The sequence below is a fragment of the Notothenia rossii genome (genome assembly GCF_949606895.1).
Source record: "Notothenia rossii genome assembly, chromosome: 4".
NCBI classification, from domain to species: domain Eukaryota; kingdom Metazoa; phylum Chordata; class Actinopteri; order Perciformes; family Nototheniidae; genus Notothenia; species Notothenia rossii.
In genome coordinates, this window is record NC_136902.1 from 85,747,079 (window position 1) to 85,769,085 (window position 22,007).

The 22,007-nt window shown below is 41.1% G+C and overlaps 1 protein-coding gene across 1 annotated transcript in view; it reads right to left on the reverse strand.

Moving 5' to 3' along the window:
* Positions 1 to 22,007, reverse strand: part of LOC307034953 (cell adhesion molecule DSCAM-like) — a 137,021-nt gene that overhangs the window by 19,259 nt on the left and 95,755 nt on the right. Inside the window, exons 11-18 of the mRNA XM_079673875.1 lie at positions 19,105 to 19,284; positions 7,908 to 8,104; positions 7,075 to 7,171; positions 6,151 to 6,279; positions 5,113 to 5,280; positions 3,106 to 3,176; positions 2,521 to 2,764; positions 887 to 1,033 (exon numbers count right to left, since the gene is read on the reverse strand). Coding sequence (XP_079530001.1) covers positions 887 to 1,033; positions 2,521 to 2,764; positions 3,106 to 3,176; positions 5,113 to 5,280; positions 6,151 to 6,279; positions 7,075 to 7,171; positions 7,908 to 8,104; positions 19,105 to 19,284 — 1,233 coding nt within the window. The remainder of the gene's footprint in view (positions 1 to 886; positions 1,034 to 2,520; positions 2,765 to 3,105; positions 3,177 to 5,112; positions 5,281 to 6,150; positions 6,280 to 7,074; positions 7,172 to 7,907; positions 8,105 to 19,104; positions 19,285 to 22,007) is intronic.

Here is a 22,007-nt window from a genome sequence, read left to right on the forward strand (position 1 = left end):
TGTATGCAGAAGTATTATTTAAAACAACACATTAAGTTGAAGAAACACTCGAGTCAAATATAATTAAAGTCAGATCCACTCGTGTCTACCCACAACAGCATTAAACAGTCTGACAATACCACAGCTCCCCCTAGTGGAAGAACCACGACCAGCAACAGCAATAACAAACAAGCAGTAATGTAGATTTTGGATAAACTCAGTAGCCATTTAACTATTCCAAATGTATTTAAGAAATGTTTAACACAAATGATTATATAAGGTAAAATTCGATAATGTCATGTTTTAATATATTAACTGTCAATATATACTATATTGGAAGTCAGGATTGGACTTAAAGGTCCCCTATTATACTGTTTTTAATCAATATATTATAGGTCTCAGATATATACAAGACATGTCTCTGAAGTGTTTGGCTCCAAATACCAAACAGATCATTGCAGTATTACCCATAATCCCCTCTGTTTCAGCCCTGTTTCAAAAGTGCTGATTCTCTGTCTGTTACTTTAAATGAAAATAAGGAGCCCCTCCCCACACCCCTCTGAGAGATATTTGGTTCAAAAGAACACAATGGTGCTCTAGGAGGAGATTCAGGTGATAAGGTGGGGGGGAGTTACCTTGGTTGGTGATTGGCTAATGGATACACAAGCCAGAACATCGTTATGACATCATCAAGTGGCCAAAATCTGATCAGCTCATTTTCAGACAGGTTTTTATATAAATGGATCAGGACAAAAAGTAAGCTAATCTTTTCTCCTGAAACTTTCAGAATCTCTTTCCACAGAGGGGACACATGTTTATTTATAAAAGACATGAGGAAGTATTATCGCATAATAGGTGACCTTTAAATGAGGGTAAATGAAAGTGTTTGGTGAGTTGAAGTCCATACCTCCGTCGGGCAGGTTGGCCCAGTAGATGACTCTGTATCCCTGCAGGTTCCCGTTGAGATCGTCTCTGGATAGAGGCACCCAGGAGAGAGAAATCACCTCGGGGGCCTTCGCCACAGCCAGGACATTTTCAGGGGAGCGAGAGGGAACTGTGAGAAAGGGGGGAGAAAGGGAGGATCTTAAAAGAGGCATGTGAATTAGAACAAGAGGGACGGTGTAGGAGCCAAAACGTTGATTTATTATTTTGATTATTTAATGGAGTATAATTGATTGGTGTCATTTGATCGGGATCCGCAGCCACGGTGGGGCGGAGCAGCTGATTGGTGCTGCGATGGCCTCAGCTGGTTAAAAGAGTCTTGCTGATTATACTCTGGGTTCTATTATGGTTGTGAAGCCACACGGTCTTTTGACCGCTGCATTGCACTGCAGAGAAAATAAGATTTGTTTATTTAAATGACGAAAACTGTTTCAACATCGTCTGGTAAGATATCTTCATTTGTGTGTTTAAAGAAGAGAACAAACAGTGAAGAAATGGAAACGATAACATGGAAATAAATGTACCAAAAACAAACAATATATCTCTGAGTGATGTGTGAGCGCGTCGGCCAGGCGCTAAAACCAAAGAACAGAAAAGAGCCAAAAGAAGGCTCTTTTAGACTGCCTGTGCAGATACAATCATGTGGGCTATACCACAAATAACAACATACCATCTGGAACAACTGTCAAGATACGCTCATCATTTCTTTTTTTGCACCATATCTAATTAAACACATCCTTTTTTATTTTTTTATTGAGAGAAACAAATCTTGAAACAACCACAAAATACTGAAGTGGAAAGTGGTGTTTAATTCTAAGTTGTGAAATTATTGAGCGGTTGAAATGTGTTTCGAATATGACAACTGCACTCCTAAACTTTCCAATAATTAGTATGAGTGTAAAGATGTGGATATATATGTTATTCAAACCCATTGACGCAGGTACATTTAGCTTGAGATAATATGATACAATTACAATTTAAAAATGTTTCATGACAAAAAAACAAAAAGGGACGTTTTACATATATTTAAAAAATCACCCTACATGTCATTTCTTAAGTGTTTGTCTGATGTAATTTGACAAATGTCCACTAGAGGGCAGCCTTTCCAAAAGCATGTTGGAGCTAGAGCCATTGCATCAAAAACGCGTATTTGGAAGAGATATGGTTCAAAGTAACAAATAAAAAACAGATATGTAATTTAAGTATTGTACTATATGTAATAGTAGGTACTCGTAATAACTGAAAGCAACAGCCAAATCAGCTGTGAGGTTGGGCAGTGTTTTAAAGGTATTCACTTAAATCCCAACATGTGCACGTGTTTCTGTTTTGTACAATTTTGGTCTGAGATCAGTGTAATAAAGAACAGCTGTAATTAACTGCATCACAATTCCCCAACCGCGCAGGACTGGCAAACAGCGGAAAGTGTTTGCTTTTTAAGTGATCACAGACAGTGAGCAGGGAAGCCAGAGAAACAAGGAGGAGGTGTGCAACACAGGACAGGAGAGAGAGACACGGTGTTGGACCAGGGTTGGAGTTGTTGGGTTGGAAAAGTCTGAGAGGACGGGACCTGCTGAGACGGAGACTTGGTTGTATATTTACCGTCCTCCAGGGTTTTTACGACGACCTGCTGAGAGGACGGCCCGGTGCCCGCCCTGTTGGCCGCCTGCACCACCACGCTGTACTGAGTGAACTTCTTCAGGTTGTCCAGCATGATGCTCTCCATGGTGTCTCCGCTGGTGTCCAGGCTGAGGATGGTGAACTGGTGGCTCCCCCCCGGGCTGTACTCCCTGTAGCCCACCTGGTAGCCGCGGATCACCCCGTTCTGAAGGTGCTTCTGTGGAGGCTGCAGGGCGAGGAAGAGGAGAGGAAAACTGAGCTTATTACTCGGTTTCACCTCAGTGGTGGAGACAAACTCACTAGTTTCCCTCCATCAGAAAACACAGTGGAATACTTTTTGAAGTAAACACTTACAGGAACACAGTATGGGCTCTGCAGTGTGTAAAAACTGGTTAATGTAAAAGAAAATGTGAACAGACTCGGGCAGTTACAGAAAACCTCGATCAGTGCTGCCACCATTTTAAGTTACGTTGCTGTCGCTGCAGTTCTAGAAGTTTTTAGGGGAAGCATTACCATCATTTTCAATCGGTCAAATCATTTTAAATGTATTTCAGGGCTGTACTTTACCTTCCAGGAAACTTTGATGCTCTGTGGGGAGGTGGGCTCCAGAAGGACATCCTGTGGGGGGCCGTCAGGGGCTTCAAATAAAGAACATTATTCAATATTACTGCACATTTTTCAAGTTTCACTTTCAAACTTTCGGGGGAATTTTCATTCAAATACTTTAAAAGATGTTCATACAATATAGATAAGTACATAAATAAACAGTTTAGCGGCTAAATTATAAAGACATACAACAGAGAATGAACTGCCGCTGAGGCACCAGCTAGCAAATCTTATGCAGCCAAAGTCCAGGTTAAAGGACTACCTCAATAACTTAAAGGTCACCTATCATGCTATTCTTAGGCAATAGCATAGGTCTCAGATATATACAAATATATAAAAAACATGTCTAAGAAGTGTTTTGCTCAGAATACCAAACAGATCACCCATTCTAGCCATGCCTCATATCCCTCTATTTCACTTCCTGTTTCAAAAGTGCTGATTTGGGGTATAAAGCTTAATGAGCTCATGCGGGACCCAGCAGCTACTGTCTAAACTAACTACTGCCGTGATGAAACGCCATATCATGGATTATCAAGGATTCTTTCTGAAACAGTATGGAGCTCAAAGGCTTTCTCTCTTGCCGGTTATACCACAAGGTGACTTCCTTTTAATTTCCTGCTTCTTCACACACATGCTCTCCAGTACAGGTTAGCTCTGAGTGTTAGCGATGCTAATGTAAACACTGACCATATTACGTCCAAAACAGTCGGGCATTGTTTCTGATGGCAACTTTCTGATAGGGCCGTGGGTCCACATTTCAGTATAAAAGACATCAAAAGACCTTTAAATAATATTTCTAAACCAATAAACATTTACTTTTAATAAAAACAGCAAGGACTTTTTTAGTTTTTCAGACCATTTACATGCATACAAAGCTGTATAGTACACAGGTCCTCTCTTAATGGAAGAGATGATCATTTTTATCCCGTTCACTAGATGGAGCTGTTGCTTTTCTAATGGATTTTCCTCCATGCTCTTTTTCCTTCAAGTGTCTTTACATCTCAACTAAATGTTCATTTAAAAAAAAGAAAAAGAAATAAAGTGTAACATCATCAACTTTAACCTTTAAAATAAATTGAGGATACATGTTTTATTTAATTTGAAGTTTACGACTCTATTTTAGCGATGAATCCAGTAAGATGGGGCGTTTTAATGTGCTGGTATGCCTGTGGGGGGGGTCATTAGAGGCAATAGAGGATAAGTGAACACTGATGGAGCCGACTAAAAGCAACAGAGAACTGATCTGTTTCCCCAGATAGAAAAAATGATGGCTCCATTTCAAACCACCATAAAATAATGATGTGTTAGGTGGCTCAACAGGTTTGAGGGCCAGGAGAAAATGGACACTAAACCAGCGTTTAGACAGGAAGTCAATTCTCTTTAGAGAATTAAAATAAATTATAGTGACAGTTCAAAGTTAATATTAGCCAAATTACCTTTTAAGAGTGATTTGGAGAAAGAGAGTAATTCTTTATACTTGGAGAAAAAATTAGTCCAATTGCAAAGTAGTTAAAGTACATACATGAAATAATAATAAATATAATAATAATAATAATCGTTTTTACATGTGTTTTTATGATTATTAAAAATGTTTACTGGCACATTAAGAACCTTTATTAGAAATGCTCTGTTATTAAAAAGTATAATTATAATTATTATGTATTTATTATACATCGAGCCCGAGCGTCAATTTCCAATGATTTCATGTAATTGTTTGGCTGTCTGGCCATCGTAATCGGGCTCTTTGAAAATCCAAAAATCCACGGTTTTCTTACATTTCTGATCGGATTGGCAAAAACTTCAGAATTTGTATTGACCGCCGTTCAAATGAAAGCTTTTTTTTCCCCCAAAAGTGGCGGAGCCGTCATTTTTGCCGGGAAGTGACACATGTGTTACTCTCATGTATAAAGCAGAAAGCAGTACGTTACTACCTCTCTAAAACACTTTAACATGTCATGTGACAGCTACCTGCTTCATCAGTGGTGATGGTCAGCTCGTTGCTGGGGTTACTGTTGCCGATGATGTTCTTGGCGACCATGCGGATGTTGTAGGTGGACGAAGGGTGGAGGTCGATGATTGTGGCCTGGTTGAGCTGAGGGGAAACATCTTTGGTAACCTGGGCTGATAGCCATGACGCTGGAGGAGAGAGAGAGGGGGGGAACAGACTGTTACGAACACAGAGTCATGTTTCAAGAATCTAATTACATTATTTCCAGTTTGCTGTGAAGCCACGTTTCAGCAGAAAGCTTTTATTATTAGCAATAATACTATATTAAAATACATATGTTTATCTAAATATCTTTATCTGATCTTTTTTGAGTAAATGCCAAATAACCCAATTTCTAATATCTTGATTTTACCTTTTGATAACACATTCTAACCTTACTGTAACTTTTAAAAATGTTATGTTTGAATAACCTCTTACAGTTAGTACAGAGTTGAAATAAATACAACTATTTGTTCTTATGATTATCTAAATATCTTGATTTGATCGTTTTACTGCACATTCTTCCTTTCATTTTGTATCTTCTTTTTAAGTAATTTTTTATTTCGTTCAATAATTTAGCAACTGCCACAAAACCCAATCCCCACCTGACATAAATGCATTATTGTTATGTTGTTCTAAATCAATTTATTTTATCCTTTTATCACAAATTCTTACTTTAACTTGTTATTTTAAAAAACATATTTATTTACTTTTAGTCATTTTATTTTTTATTGCGTTCTAATATTGAGCAACTGACATAAAACCACATTTCCAAGAGTTACATAAACTATCCTTATGTTTATCTAAATGTATTGATTTGATCTTTTTATCTCATGTTCTGACTTTTTGTGTACAAATGTTTATTTTTATTTATCTTGTATTGTTTATTTTAATTAGCTCTTATACTGAGCAACTGCCCAATTTCCCCCCGAGATAAATATTCAGTTTTGATTCTGATACTTCATCCTAGTTTTCATCAAAGAACTGAACACTGTATGATTTCCTGAACCTGTGTCTACCTGATTTGTTCTTGCATTCGATATCATATCCTGTGATGGGGCTGTTCCCATCGAAGCCCATGGTCCAGCGCAGAGCGATGGTCCGGTCCTTCACCTCCCGGATCTCCACCTCCGGAGGGTCGGGGGCTTCTACGGAGAACCGAGAACACAACATAGTTAAAGCAGCAGCGCTGAAACAGAACTGGACGACAGAGAGATGTATTGGCTTTACTCTGTGTGGGATTTCCCCTGTGAACAATTACAGAGAGAGGGAGTCACAGGGATGTCAAACTCAAGGCCCGGGGGCCAAATCCGGCCCGTGACTTCTTTTGATGTGGCCCACAAGAGCTTGCAAAGGATATAATGTGTTTATTATACGGTTACATGCCGATTTACAGAAGCACGTTGCCAATAAACTACATGTCCCACAATGCATCTCAAATGTGACTTTTTTTTTCTCAGAATCTGACTTTTTCTTCTTCAAAATATGTATTTTTTCTTAGAATTTGCCTTTTTCTCTGAGTCTGACTCTTTTTTTTTCAAAATGTCACTTATCTAATTTGGCTTTTTTTTTTTATCATTTTGTGACATTCTCACTGAAGAGACTTGCAATTATTGGCCCTAGACTTCTGCTTTCAGACGTAGTTAATTATGAAGTTATTACCCTATCCAATAATAATCCAATGCAGGGGCAATAATGTAATATAATACATTATTTTATATATATTAAATATTTGTAATGTATTTTTATATAGTCTTATATATAAAACTGGCCCTTTGAGTGCAACCATGATGCTAATGTGGCCCGAGATGAAATTGAGTTTGACACCCCTGCTGTTCAGCAATTAGATATATGAAATGAATTAAGTAAAAAGCGCTTGAACATTTCTCTTCACCTGGAGGAAAAGTTCTTCCCGAGTGAAAAAGATATGAGCTGAGTGTTACCTTGCACTGTCAGCTGTATGATGCCTCGGTCCTCCCCAAAAGAGTTGATGGCGTGACAGGAGAAGAAACCTGAGTCCCCACGAACAGTCGGCATAATCTAAGAGGAGAAACAGAGGGAGAAATTATGCTTAAAAAAAGGCTTATCTTAAGGCTCATATTCCTTGCAATTTTACAAAATTGCTTTACACATGTACTCGTTCACACACTGCATTTTAATAACCATTAAACTGAACTGAGAGGGAGCTTTTTAATATTTTATACTCTACTTGAATATTTTAGTTTTTTTTTTTTTACACGTTTTCCCTTAACTTCCTCTCTCTCTCTCTCTCCGCTTTCCATCTGAATAGAAAGCAGACATATGGACAGGCTGTGGGCTCCTTAAATGAGACAAGGGCTGCCCCCTTATAATAAGGAAAAAGTCCTCAGTCCTGCAACTGAAACCATTTTGTGAAGAAACACTAGGGCTGTGCAATTAATCGTATTTTAATCTCGAAATAAAAAGATTATAATTTTATTTAAAAAAAAAAAAATGTAATTATCTTTTTTTAAAATAATTTTTTATTGGTTTTTCAGTTGAATTATACTTAAAGTTCAGGGTAATCAACTGTTAAAAACATACTGTTCACATTTTTACAATAAATGGATGTTTTCAAAGTAAATGGATAATCGTTTTTAATAATCGTGATGATGATTTTTGCCATAATCGCACAGCCCTAAGAAATACTAGTACTATTAACGACTACTCAACGAATCGCTTGAATTGACGACTTCTGGTCTACCAGGAAAGTCTCAGATGAGGTTAGCCCTGAATGAGAGGGACAAACGTAGCTCACCACCAGCGTGGAGACGACCTCGTCGGCCACCTCCTTGACGGTGACCACGTATCGGCTGGTCTCCGGGTTGATGATACGCTCTTCTTTCTCCCAGCGCACCATGATGGGTTTCTCCCCGTGAGCGATGCAGCTCATCTTCTTCTCCTCGCCCCGCGTCGCCAGGGTGGTGTTCGGGTAGGATGTGATCATGGCCGGGACTGAAGAGAGAGGGGAGAGAAGGGAGAGAGAGAACATGTGGATGTTAGTTGAGGAACATCAAATATCACCTTTTTTAACGATACGATAAGCAGGGTTCATACACTTTTTCACCAATGATTTTCCATGACTTCTCCATGACCTTTTTTCAGGTTTTTAATGACCGTAAGATCCCTGAATAATACTTTACGGTCGATCAAGTCTGAAATGTTTCTGCATCACAGCAGCTCCATTTGCAACATCAACAAGGGCAAATATTAAGTTAAGATAAAAGGAAACAGACATTTAACAAACTATAAAAATCACTGAAGACAATATATATATAGATATATATATCTATATATATATATATATTGGGTTTTTTTTATTGAGTCCGGCACAATGAGTTACATTTACACGGTCTATAGTTTTCCTTCCCCCCCCCTCCCGGTCCTAGCTAGTAAAGTAAATAAATACATATATAGGTCCAAATAAAGTAATTTAAAAGATAATTTAATTTTTGTTTATAGATAAGGGAATAAAGAATAATAACAATAATACATATACCCATATACTCACATATGTATACCCACATATACACATACACATATATATATGTACCTACCTACACCCATACCCACACATTTACATACACGCATACATACACATACTGTACATGTATATAAAAAACAAAAAAACATACATTCATAGTCAGTGCAGATTCTAGAGTCTGTGGGGGCCCTAGGCAAACATTCACTGGGGGTCCCTCGAACCAGCTTTTCATCACCACGCACAGCCAGCAGACCCCCCCCCCGGAGCGGAGCAAGGCAACGAAATGTAAGATAAGAAGCAGCATTTTACGGCTCGCTATGCATGGGGCCGCCTTGAGGGGGTTTCCCGACATGTCGTTGCAGTAAATTAAAGTGTGTTTCATGTTGTCGTTGCTGTGGACCTTCTTAATCTACCTTCTTTGGGGGCCCCCTTCTGGTCTGGGGCCCCAAGCAGTTGCCTGCCTTGCCTGTTCGCATGCGGCGGCCCTGTTCATAGTCCCCCCTTTCTTCCGAACTTGGTGTCGTAAGTTCAGCTACATGTATGTAGGCTATCACAGAGCCCCAGACAGATTCAAACATTTCTGAAGAGCCCCTCAGGTTATATTTAATCTTCTCCAAGTTCAGGTATAACATTAGATCTTTAAGCCATAGAGATGCTTTAGATGCTATTATCTTTAACACATATTTGACCTGGGATTAAACTCTGCAATTCATTTTAGAATGCACAAAACAGTATATGTTTTCCCTTTGGACATAATTGCTTCTAAGGTGCCCACAAGAGAATCCTTTTAATCCAAAATAAAAGGCAATAACATGAAAGACACCGCACATATTCATCCATCCTGTCTTCTACTGAGGAAACTCCATTACTCTTTTTTTATCTGACAATTATGACGATCATTGAAACACTCCAGGGATCATCGTGAACTCGTGTTTGAGTCTACCTGTCTCCCACAATCCAGGAACGCAGCGCTTCAGGTGAGAGCCTGCGCCTGCTTTGATAACGACAGCCAAACGGTAACGTGCTGCTTTGGAAGAAGAAAGGGGCGACTCCTCGCTGAACTCCCAACGGTCTGAGCGAGGAGCCCGTCTGGCTCTAACCGCACACCACGCTCATTAGCCGTGTGTGTGTGTGTGTGTGTGTGTGTGTGTGTGTGTGTGTGTGTGTGTGTGTGTGTGTGTGTGTGTGTGTGTGTGTGTGTGTGTGTGTGTGTGTGTGTGTGTGTGTGTGTGTGTGTGTGTGTGTGTGTGTGTGTGTGTGTGTGTGTGTGTGTGTGTGTGTGTGTGTGTGTGTGTGTGTGTGTGTGTGTGTGTGTGTGTCTCTCACCCAGACTACTCACGCTCACTGTTCTCGTACTCACACTTTTGTTTCATTCTGTCTTTTCTCTCTACTGGCACGAGGCGTTCAGGTGCGACTCACAGTCATATGATCTCTAAAGTGTGAAACCTTCATATTAACTTCTGCGGTTTGAAGTAGACTTTATGAATATGATTTAATATGGAAATATAATACGAAGTTGACGAGCTGTTATTTCCGTTGGTCAGAAAAGGTCTGTATCATACTGTATATTTAATGTTCAAAAGAGAAACTCCCTCTGGTAGGAACTTTGGGATTACAGCCTATGCAGACCATTGACATGCACACAAACACACTACAGGAAATGGAAAACCCCAAATAGCATAATAGGGCTCTTCAGGATGACACGTTATTATACTAAATATCTTGGTTTCGTCGTACATGTACATAGTTCTCCTGCCCTAAGTATTGATGAGAGTTATCAGGTTACTCTAATACAGTATATATATATATCAACTGGTATTAGGTTACTGATTACAAAATGTTTCCACATAACTAGTCATTGTAATGGAATACATGTTTAAAGTATTCTCCCCAACCCTGCATTCAACCCTTATTTACATCAGAAAGGCTAATGTGTATGTGAAGGTCACCGGCGTATGTAAATATGTGCTGCACTGTGTCATTGAGAGAGGACAGCTCCATGTGCAGCAGAGGTCGGAGAACCCTCTCCTCCAGGAAAGAGATGTGTGTGTTTGAGTCAGTGTGTGCATGTCTGTACACTCCTGAATAATGTGCCTGTGTGTATGAGTGCTAGTGCATATGTATGAGTGTGTGTGTGCATGTGTCTGGGGGAGCTAAGTGGGCGAGCACAGAGAGCAGAAAGACTTGTGCTCATGACACATCTCAGCCGCGCTACACGACGGCGGAGAGAGGGAGAGCATGTTCCCCTGCAGCGCTAACTATGATCCCTCTGCCTCACCCTCTCCCCCCCCCCACTCCATCTCCTCCTCAGGCTCCCAACAGGACAGCGATGATTTAATGATGAGAGAGACCACTTTGATTATTCATACGCAGCAGACAAGTCCGCTGGCCCGCAGACACACACACACATTGGAAACATGTATAACCATGCACGAATAACCACAGATACACATGCAGAGATACACACAGGCCTTGCTTACTCAGTACAGTGTGGAAACCAAAACATACGGAAGAAATGGCACATACAAACAACTGAAAACATTATTTAAAAAATACACACATGCCTCCTCAAACACACTCAGTATCCCTGCGGGTCAAAACTGTTTTTTTGTGTATAACTTTGTAATCGTTTGTGTTCACACACTGGTACAGTTTGTTCGTGCGAGGAGTGCCAGGAAGGTTAGACAATCACAAGTCAATTATTAAAGCACTTGAATTTATAATGAATCATTTATTACTCCGTACTTGTGTGAGTGGCAAATTACCCTGATGTGTTTAAACCTCGACCATTCTGCAGGCAGAGAAGTGATTCTTATTATTTCAGTTATACAGTTTGTGCACACATTTGTATATAGAGCCAGACTGAGTTTTTAAAGAGGTCCTATTTTGCTTTTTGTGGTTTTCCCTTCCCTGTAGTGCAGGGATGGGCAACTTGGATGGTGGTGGGGGCCACATAATGTATGTACTGGCCACCAGGGGGCCGCAGATTCACTTGGAACACACACACACAAATTCCATGTATTGTATGTAATTATTAACAAATATACTAAGTCTGACATCTTCATTGACATTTCACAATCTTTCAGGGAACAGCCTATAAGCTCACTAAACAAATATCAGTTCACAGAAATGTTATTTCATTTTTACAAGTGGCATGTTTGCATTGAACAGGTTATTTAACAGTGGAATAAAACTATTTTAAACTATTGGAAAGCAGGGAAAATGTGTGTGCATTAAGATTAACCATTAAGATGACATGAAGTCATGAACACTAACCCAGACATTAGTTGTCTAACTTGAACCTAAGACACTTGTAGCCAGTCTCTGCTGACACACAATAAGTGGAATGTCAACACAGACACCTGTCAACCCGCACTCTGCTGTTCCTCAGCGCCGCTCCCCCTCCCTCCTGATGAAATGATGAATGAAAAGCGTATAGTAATCATAGATAACACGGCAGGGTCCGTGACAGTTTGTTTTCATCTAATTTCAAATAAACAAAGTCTTGGTTTTTAGAATATTAAACTTGTTTCGCCAAATTCAGATGATAAATAAAACTTTGAAACTCGTAAAGGCATCAATACAAGCGGTAACTTAACGTCACAGCAGGCATAACAACAGCCGGTGTTTCTTGTGAGGGTTTCCCCGGGAAACAAACACAATACACACAAACAGATTATTTTTGCGGTATTTGGCTCCCGAACGAAATCATGCACGCAGCTCGCGACGTAACTAGGAGTGTAATGTACGGTATCAGGCCGCCATTTGCCCATCCCTGCTGTAGTGTGTTATACAGGTTTTGGCGCATGTAAATGGTCTGGGAATGCTCAAATCCCTGTGTTCCCTCCACACACTCCCAACAAATATGAACCTGAGAATGAGCAGAGTATGTCCTCTTCTAAGTTATGCACGTCAATAACATCCACCATCGCATACTAATGTAGCCTTGTGTAAATGCACTCTGATTCTCGTAGCGCAACAGTTATCTTTTGCTATTAAGTCTCCTTCACACCTTCCTTGACCTTGTTCAGTTTTCCATCAAGGTCAAGTAAAAGTAGTTAGGAAAGGTATCCTTCAGAGTCTTAAGCTACTCACGTTCTTGGGTACAGAGGTGCTTTGGGCTAGCACGCTCACAATTACAATGCTAACATGATTCCTGTCTCTGGAATGAGTCTACCAGTACATCTGTGTTATCTAAAAATAACACCAGCCATGTAACTGTCGGTCTGTAATTTATATCCAAGGAGGCAAATGTAAATTGATATCAAGTTTAAGAGCGCTTGCACAAACACAAATCCCACACAAACAAATAAACCCACAGGAGCAGACTTCTTCAACATGTTTCCGACTTTTCTTTTCTCACAGAACATTTCCTTCTTTGATGAAGCCAACACAAATCTAAAAGGGGTGCTACTTGTGTGTGTGTGTCTGTGTGTTCGTGCACCCTCAACCCCCGCCCACCCCTGACATGATCAAATGTGTCAGGCCTGGGACTGCCAACGTTTAAACCTCATCTCTTATTCACTCGCAGCCCCTCCCTCTCCCTCGCTCCCCGTACCATCATCCCCTTTCCCACTGCCCCCGCGCAGGAAATCGCTGATTTATTTTGCATGGCAACTATGAATTTTAAGTGAGTCCTATTAAAAGAGTCTTCTCAGCCCCTTCTCTAAATGTTATTGCTCCTTAACGGGGGCTATTTTCTCCGACTAAATCTGTGGCCTTGGCAGAGGAAGTTAACATCGACAGAGCTCGTGTTTGCTCAGAACATAATGACAGCAAGCAATGCGTGTTAATGTGTGAATAAAATCATATGTGCATTACAATATTTTCTGCTTTTGTTCATATGTATGAGCACATTCTCGGATGAATATGCATATCTGAGTTCATCTGAGATGTTTCGTGACCTTGTGTGTTGATTTGTGAGACGTGTGTGAATGAAACAAGCTAAGTGTTTGTGTATTCAAGACCTACACCATGTGATGTAGACAGCAGTATCTAAAATGTTCTACAATCTTCCCAGATCTCGGTCGTGCTTGAGTGTCCCGAGCCGCTGTGAGGCTACTCGCTCGCTCCCTCCTAATCTCATCTCCATGCAGCTACCGTGAAGCAGTCGCAGGGCCCGGGGCTAAACCTATTCTTTTTGATGGCCCATAATTGCTCGGTTGATGTATATTTTTTAATATCCAGCGATATTACAGGGGCCTGGTAATAAAACGGGGGCGGGTAGAGGAGAAAGTGTGAGTGGGTAGAGGGGAGACAAGGGAGAAAGGGAAAGCTGTGGGGTGATAGAGGGAGGGAGAGGTAAGGGGAACAAAGACAGAAAGGTGCAGACAGGAAGTGAGGATGTGTGGAGGAGGCTTCAATCTTACAAAAATGGGTTTTCAGAGACATGCATTATGGGTGATTTTTTGTCTGAAATTGAGCCGTTGGTGGTTTCAAAAATTATTTTATATGCAAACTGGTACTTTTCAAAGCCACGTTACCTAATGATCTTAGTTGTGAACTGTCTGCGCGGCAGCTAAAATAATAAGACCATTAAAGAGGGAGGAAAAATTAATTTGAAACAATTTGACTCAATTAATCGTTAGTCATTTTTCAGCCCATAACAGCGGTAAACAAAAGCAGCTACTCATTTGTAGAAGCCTATGGTTGCAACTAACATATTTTTGTTATTATTATTGTTTATGGCGCTTGGAGGTACTTGGAGGATACACACAGCTGCAGGCAAACAAACAAGAATATAAAATGAAACAGATAATGTGTAATCTTTTTAATCTTCCTCACATTGCTGGAAACAAAGATAGCCAGAGAGTGCAAATAAAGCAGAGAAACACGCCGACTGCTCTTCCCTTGAGCCTTTTTCGCCGGCTTCTAATTGAAGTATTGACGGATTTAAATGAGGCTGAAATGCACTCAAGAGTTCCAGTGTCTCCTAACATGCGCACACACGCAAACACACACACACACACACACACAATTGCACACGATGCATGCAAGCAGAATGAACACAATGCACCATGAACGGTTACACAGATAAAAACAGATGTGATTGCAAAAACACAAGAAGTGGAACCCGCCTAAGTAAGAAGTAAAATATATTTGCACACACACACACACACACACACACACACACACACACACACACACACACACACACACACACACACACACACACACACACACACACACACACACACACACACACACACACACACACACACACACACACACACACACACACACACACACACACACACACACACACACACACACACACACACACACACGGACATGATGGTGTGCACAGTAATGGTCTCTCCTTTTCAAACCACTCATGCGAGTAAGTACACTTTTACAGAAAGCGTCTTGAGTGTACGAGTACAGTTTGGGGTTTAAAGGGCATGAAATGTGATCTGTTGACGAGTGACAAGCGTGTGGCTGAGCCAGCATGTGCGGTCATGACCGAGCAGCCAATGGCAGCACACAGGTTTATCATAGGCCCAAAGTACTCGCAGCAGTTTCCTGTAATGTGAGTTATTCCAGCGGTGAAGATGACACGTCAATGCTAACCGAGTTATAAGTGACTGAGAGGTTTGAAATGACACTGCAAGAGACACTTCATTCAGGAGTAAATGGGCAGAGTGTAGAAAGACACTCGCATGTTTTTCATCCATATTCAGTGAAACCACAGTCTTAGCTTCAGTATCTATTTGGGTTGCACCATTTGGAAAAGATTGCGATGTGATTCACGATACAGGAGAGTTGATCATTTTCATTTGTTTTCTTATTATCATTGAAAAATATATTAAATGATTATGTTTTGATTTTTTCAAGAGTTTCTGTACCAAACCAGTATGTTTTGGTGAGTCTGAAGTATTAGTTTTTTCAGACAGAGGGTGAAAACAGTTGCTGCAGCAAAGGCAGTATGAGACAAATAAATGTGTCCATGCTACATGTTACAGTAGAGGCACAACAGACTAATATGAACCTGAACATGAGCATGACATGTCCTCTTTAACAGCCCAGTTGTATAAATTAAAACACCCTGTATTACACAAGACTCTGCATGTTTGTACTTTGCATTAGTTGGAATGATAAATTATTATATTTTTATATTATAAAAGACCCCCATCACCCCCAGCCACAAACTGCTCTGTCTGCTGCCGTCTGGCAAGCGCTACCGCAGCATCCGGACTAAAACCACCAGACTCAGGGACAGCTTCATCCCACAGGCAATAAGACTGCTAAACACCTTCACAAAGGATCTTAGTATTCACAAAGGATCTTAGGGCTAAAAGTTGCTCCTAACTGGCGAATTTAGGAGAAACTCCTAAGCATAATGGGCGTGTCAGTCTTAAATGTAGGACTCCTAATTTTATTCACTAAGAGCAATTCACAAAGTATTTTAGGCCTAAAAGTAGCACCTAAGTTTAGGAGAGCTTAAAAGTCCTCGAGAGGACTCCTAACTCAGTAAGACCTATTCACAAAGAATCTGAAAATGGCTGCGAGACGAAATGTTTTGGAGACAATGGAAGACTGTGAATTGATCAAGAGATATAGGCTAAATCGTGAGGGTATCAAACTTGTTGTGGAATTAGTGCGGGATGCAATAACATCCCCGACTAACAGGAATAACCCGATTAGTCCGGAAATAAAATGTTTGGCAACACTACGATATTTAGCAACAGGGAAAATGCAACTTTGCAATGCCGACGATTTAGGAATATCGCAACCACCAGTCAGCCGTGCCATAAACCAAACCATCAACGCGCTCTCTAGACCACATATCATCCAACAGTTTATCCGGTTTCCTTTGGACAATCAACAACTACACAGGATCAAAGCCAACTTCATGGCAATGCAGGTATGCCCGGTGCGGTCGGTGCTATTGACGGGACGCACATACAAATAATTGCGCCATCAAAAGATGAGGACGTGTTCGTCAATAGAAAGAAAGTACATTCCATCAACACGCAGATTGTTTTCATTCATCATGATAGGGGGGCTTGAACGGCGGTATGGGCTGTTATTGAAAGTGTTTAAGTGCTGGAAATATGCTCATTGGATAATAGTTTGCAGGGTGCTTTTAATTGCCTCCTTGATTTAATGCAATTTACGTATTTTTATTGTTTGCTCTCTCTCTATTTAACGTGCATATACAACGTCATTATCGTGGTCTGCACAAACTTGTCATCATGCGTGTATTCTGCTAACTGCACTGTCCATAACTATTTGATAGGAATACATTTCTAGCCTAGGCTATTTCCTTGTTTTAGTGGCTCGTTTGTGGGATGTTGCGGATTAGTTTCACCGAGACCGCCTGCTCTGAACAACCAATCACCGTACTGACCGCTTCTAAACTCATGCACGAGAATCGACGTCATCCATAGCAACGGCGCGTCACTCTTAGTTCACTCTTAGTGATTTATCCTTAGTATGAGTAGGTCTCAGCGGCTTTGTGAATAACTTTTAAGAAAAAACTCCTACGTAAAATGTTTTAGCGCGAGTTAGGAGCACTCCTAGCGGTAAGATAAAATGCTTTGTGAATACGGCCCCAGAACTGCTGAAACAACATCCATAACATTCATCTGCTACTTAGTAATTATTTATTTATTTCTCTAATATATCGTACTCCAATAACTTGCATATAGACTCTTATTGCATATAGACTTGCACTATATGTTTCTGTCTATCTGTGTTATTGTGTTGCACTGTTGGAGGAGCATGTGACCTAAGATGCTCATCAGCATAACTACACTGTAGCTATGTTCGTATGACAAAATAAAGAATAAAGATAATAAAGAATTAATAAAACATGTCTTAAAAATCAATGTTGGAGTTGGATATGCTGCTGAGAGTGGAGTGTTGTGTAGCTGCAGCCTCAGTGTTTGCTCTCGCTTGGAGGAAAATGGAAGAAAAAAAGGTTAGCACAGCCATAGGTCAACTCGCTGCATAGCAACTGGGAGCCACAGTCAGCAGACTGACCTATGAAAACACAGCCAGCGTGTTTTTCTCTGGAGCTGCAGCACTGACGGCTTCACACAGCTCCCATCCTCGTACACTGCGAGGCTTAATTACAGTGACACATGGATATCCACGGCATGCCAGCTGATATTAATGATAACAAGTGCACATTTCTCTAGAAGGAATTCATTTTTTGTTGGATTCCTTTTTTTTAAAGAAAGGTCAGAAGTCAGGGACAGTTAGCTACTTTCCACCCCATCACTTTGAAGTTTGTGTCCCTTGTAAATGTCAGGTTCTGTACATGTTTAACACAGTCTGCATATGAGCCTTTAGGCTGGTAAAGAGAGACAGAAGAAGAAGGGATAGAGAGAGGTGTGCCTGTCAGCGGGGCTCCTCGTGCTCCAGTTTGAAAACAGTAGCTCAGGGAGAATAAGCCCCTCTCGCATCTAAGAGCCATGAACATAGGGGGACACTCGTAGCGCTATAGGGGAGCTACATGCTAATGCTCACTAGAGGCAGGAGACCTTCAGTCAGGGACAATGACATGCCTGCAACTGACACAAAAACACACTTAGTAACGGGACAATAAGCAGTCTGAATAGGGACATGTTTCCACTTCTCTGTCCTACACTGTTTGTTTATTTGTTGTCATCTCACTCATGAATAAGTCAGTTTCATAACCCCTTTAATTATTTCCTTAAAGGGGACATATTATGAATACATATTGTAAAGCTTGTGCACATACATATGGGTATCTGGTGTTCCTACAAACAAACGAGGAATGAAATAAGTCATTAATTCTAGTTATATGTCGGCTGCCTAGGTAAAAAAAAAAAAAAAAAAAAACCATTGCATATTAGTATTTTGTGTGTCTACATGTTTCCCTGTTCAAAAAGCTCTTTACTTTTCTCCTACTGCCTGGGCTGCTGCACCTCTGTCCACCCTCTGTCTGAAACCAGAGCCCAGTCTGCTCTGATTGGTTAGCTGGCCAGCACTGTTGTGATAAGTCAACCACTTAGAGATGTCCAGCCTATCATGTACAATGTGTTGGAGCGCTAGCCAATAGTCGGAGTTGGAGTGTTACAGTACAAAGTGATGTAACTATGTTCCGTAGGTAAACAAAGGAGTCCAATGGAGGTGTTTCGGGGGGGATTGTTTTTAAGAGGGGGTATTAAAGATCCAGGAGCTTAAAAGCAGAGAACATTTCACCAAGTAAATGGTTCATCACAATATATTTAGGTCAGTGAAAGTAAGACAGACTGTGCCAGAATCTGTACCTCTCAGACTCAGTTTGCTCCACATTTGCACAGCTTGTGTGTTGAATATGCTGATGTGCATCTCGCTTCCTTCTCGACTTTAACAAGTTCAATCTCGGGCCGATCAACTTTACGAGGAGTACAGATATCTGTAAACTACTGGCGTGCTGCACCAACCCCCAAACATTAAAATACACAATGATTACTTCCCATCAGCTGTTATTGATCGTGCATCAGACGCAGGCTCTTACTTTTGACGGTGAGGTACATGGACTTGCTGACATCAGCTCCCACGTCGTTGCTGACCTTACACAGGTAGAAGCCGCTGTCGTCCTCCAGCACGTGTTTGATCAGCAGAGAGCCGTTGCTCAGCAGCGTCACTCGAGAGCCGCTGTTCAGAGGGATGGGCTGGAACTGAGGGACACCCGCACCTGGGACAGAAGCAAGACACAAAACATTTTGAACGTAAATAATGACAGAATAAGCATTTAAACAGAGTATCCTATCGAAGTCTTGATAAAGTCCGTACAGCCTACGTAAGGTGGTGCAGTGATGACATATTTTGGCAAGCAATGGGATTTTGTAATACTGCAAAAAATGAGATCTGTGGCAAACACCTTTATGATGCCGACACATTTCGTTCAGCAGGAAATTCAGCATATCAATCTGTTCAGCTTGTGTTAATCAAAGACATAAAGAAGCCATAGAGAATATGGAACAGGAAGTGGTCGAATGATAACACATTTTCAGATTTCTAAGACTCATTCTTATACCAGTCTATATAAACCCGTAATTTTCAGTATAGAAAACTATGTATAACACCAACACGGTACACAGTGCTTGCGGGTAAGCAGTGTGTGTCTGCGTGTACATTCATTTGACCATGCGTCTGTGTTTACAGATTTTATGACAAAGCCCGTCAGATTAAGCGAGGATTGTAAACATGTTTCTTAACACCAGGCCTAAATCCTTAAACCGCCAAGCAGCTGCTGAGCACAGGGAAACAGGCCGAGCTGCTGCTGTGATGCAATCACTACAGACATAATGCTCATGTTCAACAAGACAGCAGATTGGTGCACAGGAACACCAGGCAGAGAGCACAGAGGCCTCTCGTTGCTGCTGGCCTTCAGCACTGAGAGCCTCAGAGATGTAGCGAGTCGGTATTTATTTTGAACATTTATCCCTGTGTGTCTGGGTTTATTCTTCTTATTTGTGTTATAATGACTGCATATATGGCCTTGGACGAGGACAGACGAATCCTTAAGGCCTGGATATGATGACGATAACACTTCATGGTCAGATCAAGTTGCTTGCATCACAGCAGCTCCATTTGCAACAGCAACAAGGACAAATATGAAGACAAGATACAAGGAAACAGACATTTAACAATCTATTACCATCACTGAAGAGTGTGTTGAAGATTAAGGCAAAGTGGGGAAAGTGTTTGTGATTTGATCACTGACTTTAATCTCAGAATTTAGACTTTTTCCTCAGAATTCAGACATAAACATCACTTTTGGTCGGATCCAACAGTAACACACTCACGACCTGGTATTTAGCTCAAATGGTCTTTAAGCGTGGGACCCAGTATCTCCTATTTTTCTGGTTTGAGTTACTCTGCGGATACAAGCAGCCGAGATGGGTTTTCTCCGCAGGGTGGCTGGCGTCTCCCTTAGGGATAAGATGAGAAGTTCAGTCATCCGGGAGGGACTCGGAGTTGAACCGCTCCTCCTTCGCGTCGAAAGGAGCCAGTTGAGGTGGTTCGGGCACCTAGTTAGGATGCCACCTGGGCGAGGTGTTCCAGGCACATCCAGCTGGGAAGAGACCAAGGGGTAGACCTAGGACCAGGTGGAGGGATTATATCTCTTCGCTGGCCTGGGAGCGCCTTGGGATCCCCCAGTCAGAGCTGGTTGATGTGGCCAGGGAAAGGAAACTTTGTTTAGGGCTCTCTGCTGGAACTGCTACCTCCGCGACCCGACCACGGATAAGCGGGAGAAGATGGATGGATGGATGGAGTTACTCTGCAAATATATTTTCCCAATTCTCCATAGCCCAATAGGACTGACACTTGATATCCATCACTGAAGCATCTGTGAAAGAATTGGACTGGACATCTCTGACATATTCTGGCCTTCTGCCTGCGCGTAATTAATACCTATCTTTTTAATAGAGAATGATATCATCACTCTTGTTCTATTGTCAAACAATACAGTATCTCATTCTGCAATGGTGGCATTTAAATCTATAGGAAATGTCAGTGACAATGAATTATAAAGCAAATGTCTGCTCCTATAGAGATAAAGGACGGTACTGCACCTCGCTCATGTAGTATTAAACACATGTGTGAACTGAGCCAGACGCTGCATTAGCTTGTGTTAAAGTTAGCGTGTAGAGATTAGGCTATTTAGTGCGCTGTGGGTTTTTGCTTTTTAATTAAAATGCAGTCAAGTGGCCGTGGCAAGCAAAGGGTCAAGTGGTGACTTTGTTCCTGCTCCCCTGGAGAGAAACAGAGCGAGAGAGAGATGTGTGTGTTCTTCCTTGAATTATGGATTTTGCATATCCAAATGGTGCTAGTCGTTATGCTAATAGTGGTTGACCTTTACTTACTGCTCCATATCTCCCAGAGACACTCATCTGGCGCTTAGCTAGTGAAATCATGCCAGACAGCCATTCTCTGGACAAACTGCACTCTGGCCTACAACAAATTACACGATAGCTTCCCAAGCCACCTTCCCTGGATAGGATTTCTGTTGGAGGGGATGTTCATTGCCTCTGTGCTCTGACTGATTTCCTGCACAACATATTACAAGTCACCAGGAGAGATGTGAATACAATGTGGTAAGAATATGTGACTGCTGCAGTTGCTCCTGCTAGATTTTCAATATTTTCACAATAGCTTTCTGTTTCGATCGTTTTGATCTTATTTTTTCTGTTAGTCATTTCTATTAACAACTAATCAAGCTTTGCCCTCTCTAAACTATTTAATTTGTTGTTTTTGAGTTGCTAGTGTTGTGCATCTACGCCACTAAAACGGCATGTCTGCGTTGTTTACACCAGGGACAGCTGATCACACTAAAGCCAGCTAGCATGGTGGCTAGCATAACGACTATCCCCACTGATATCTGGAGAAGGACACAGAGGATGTTGGATAAAC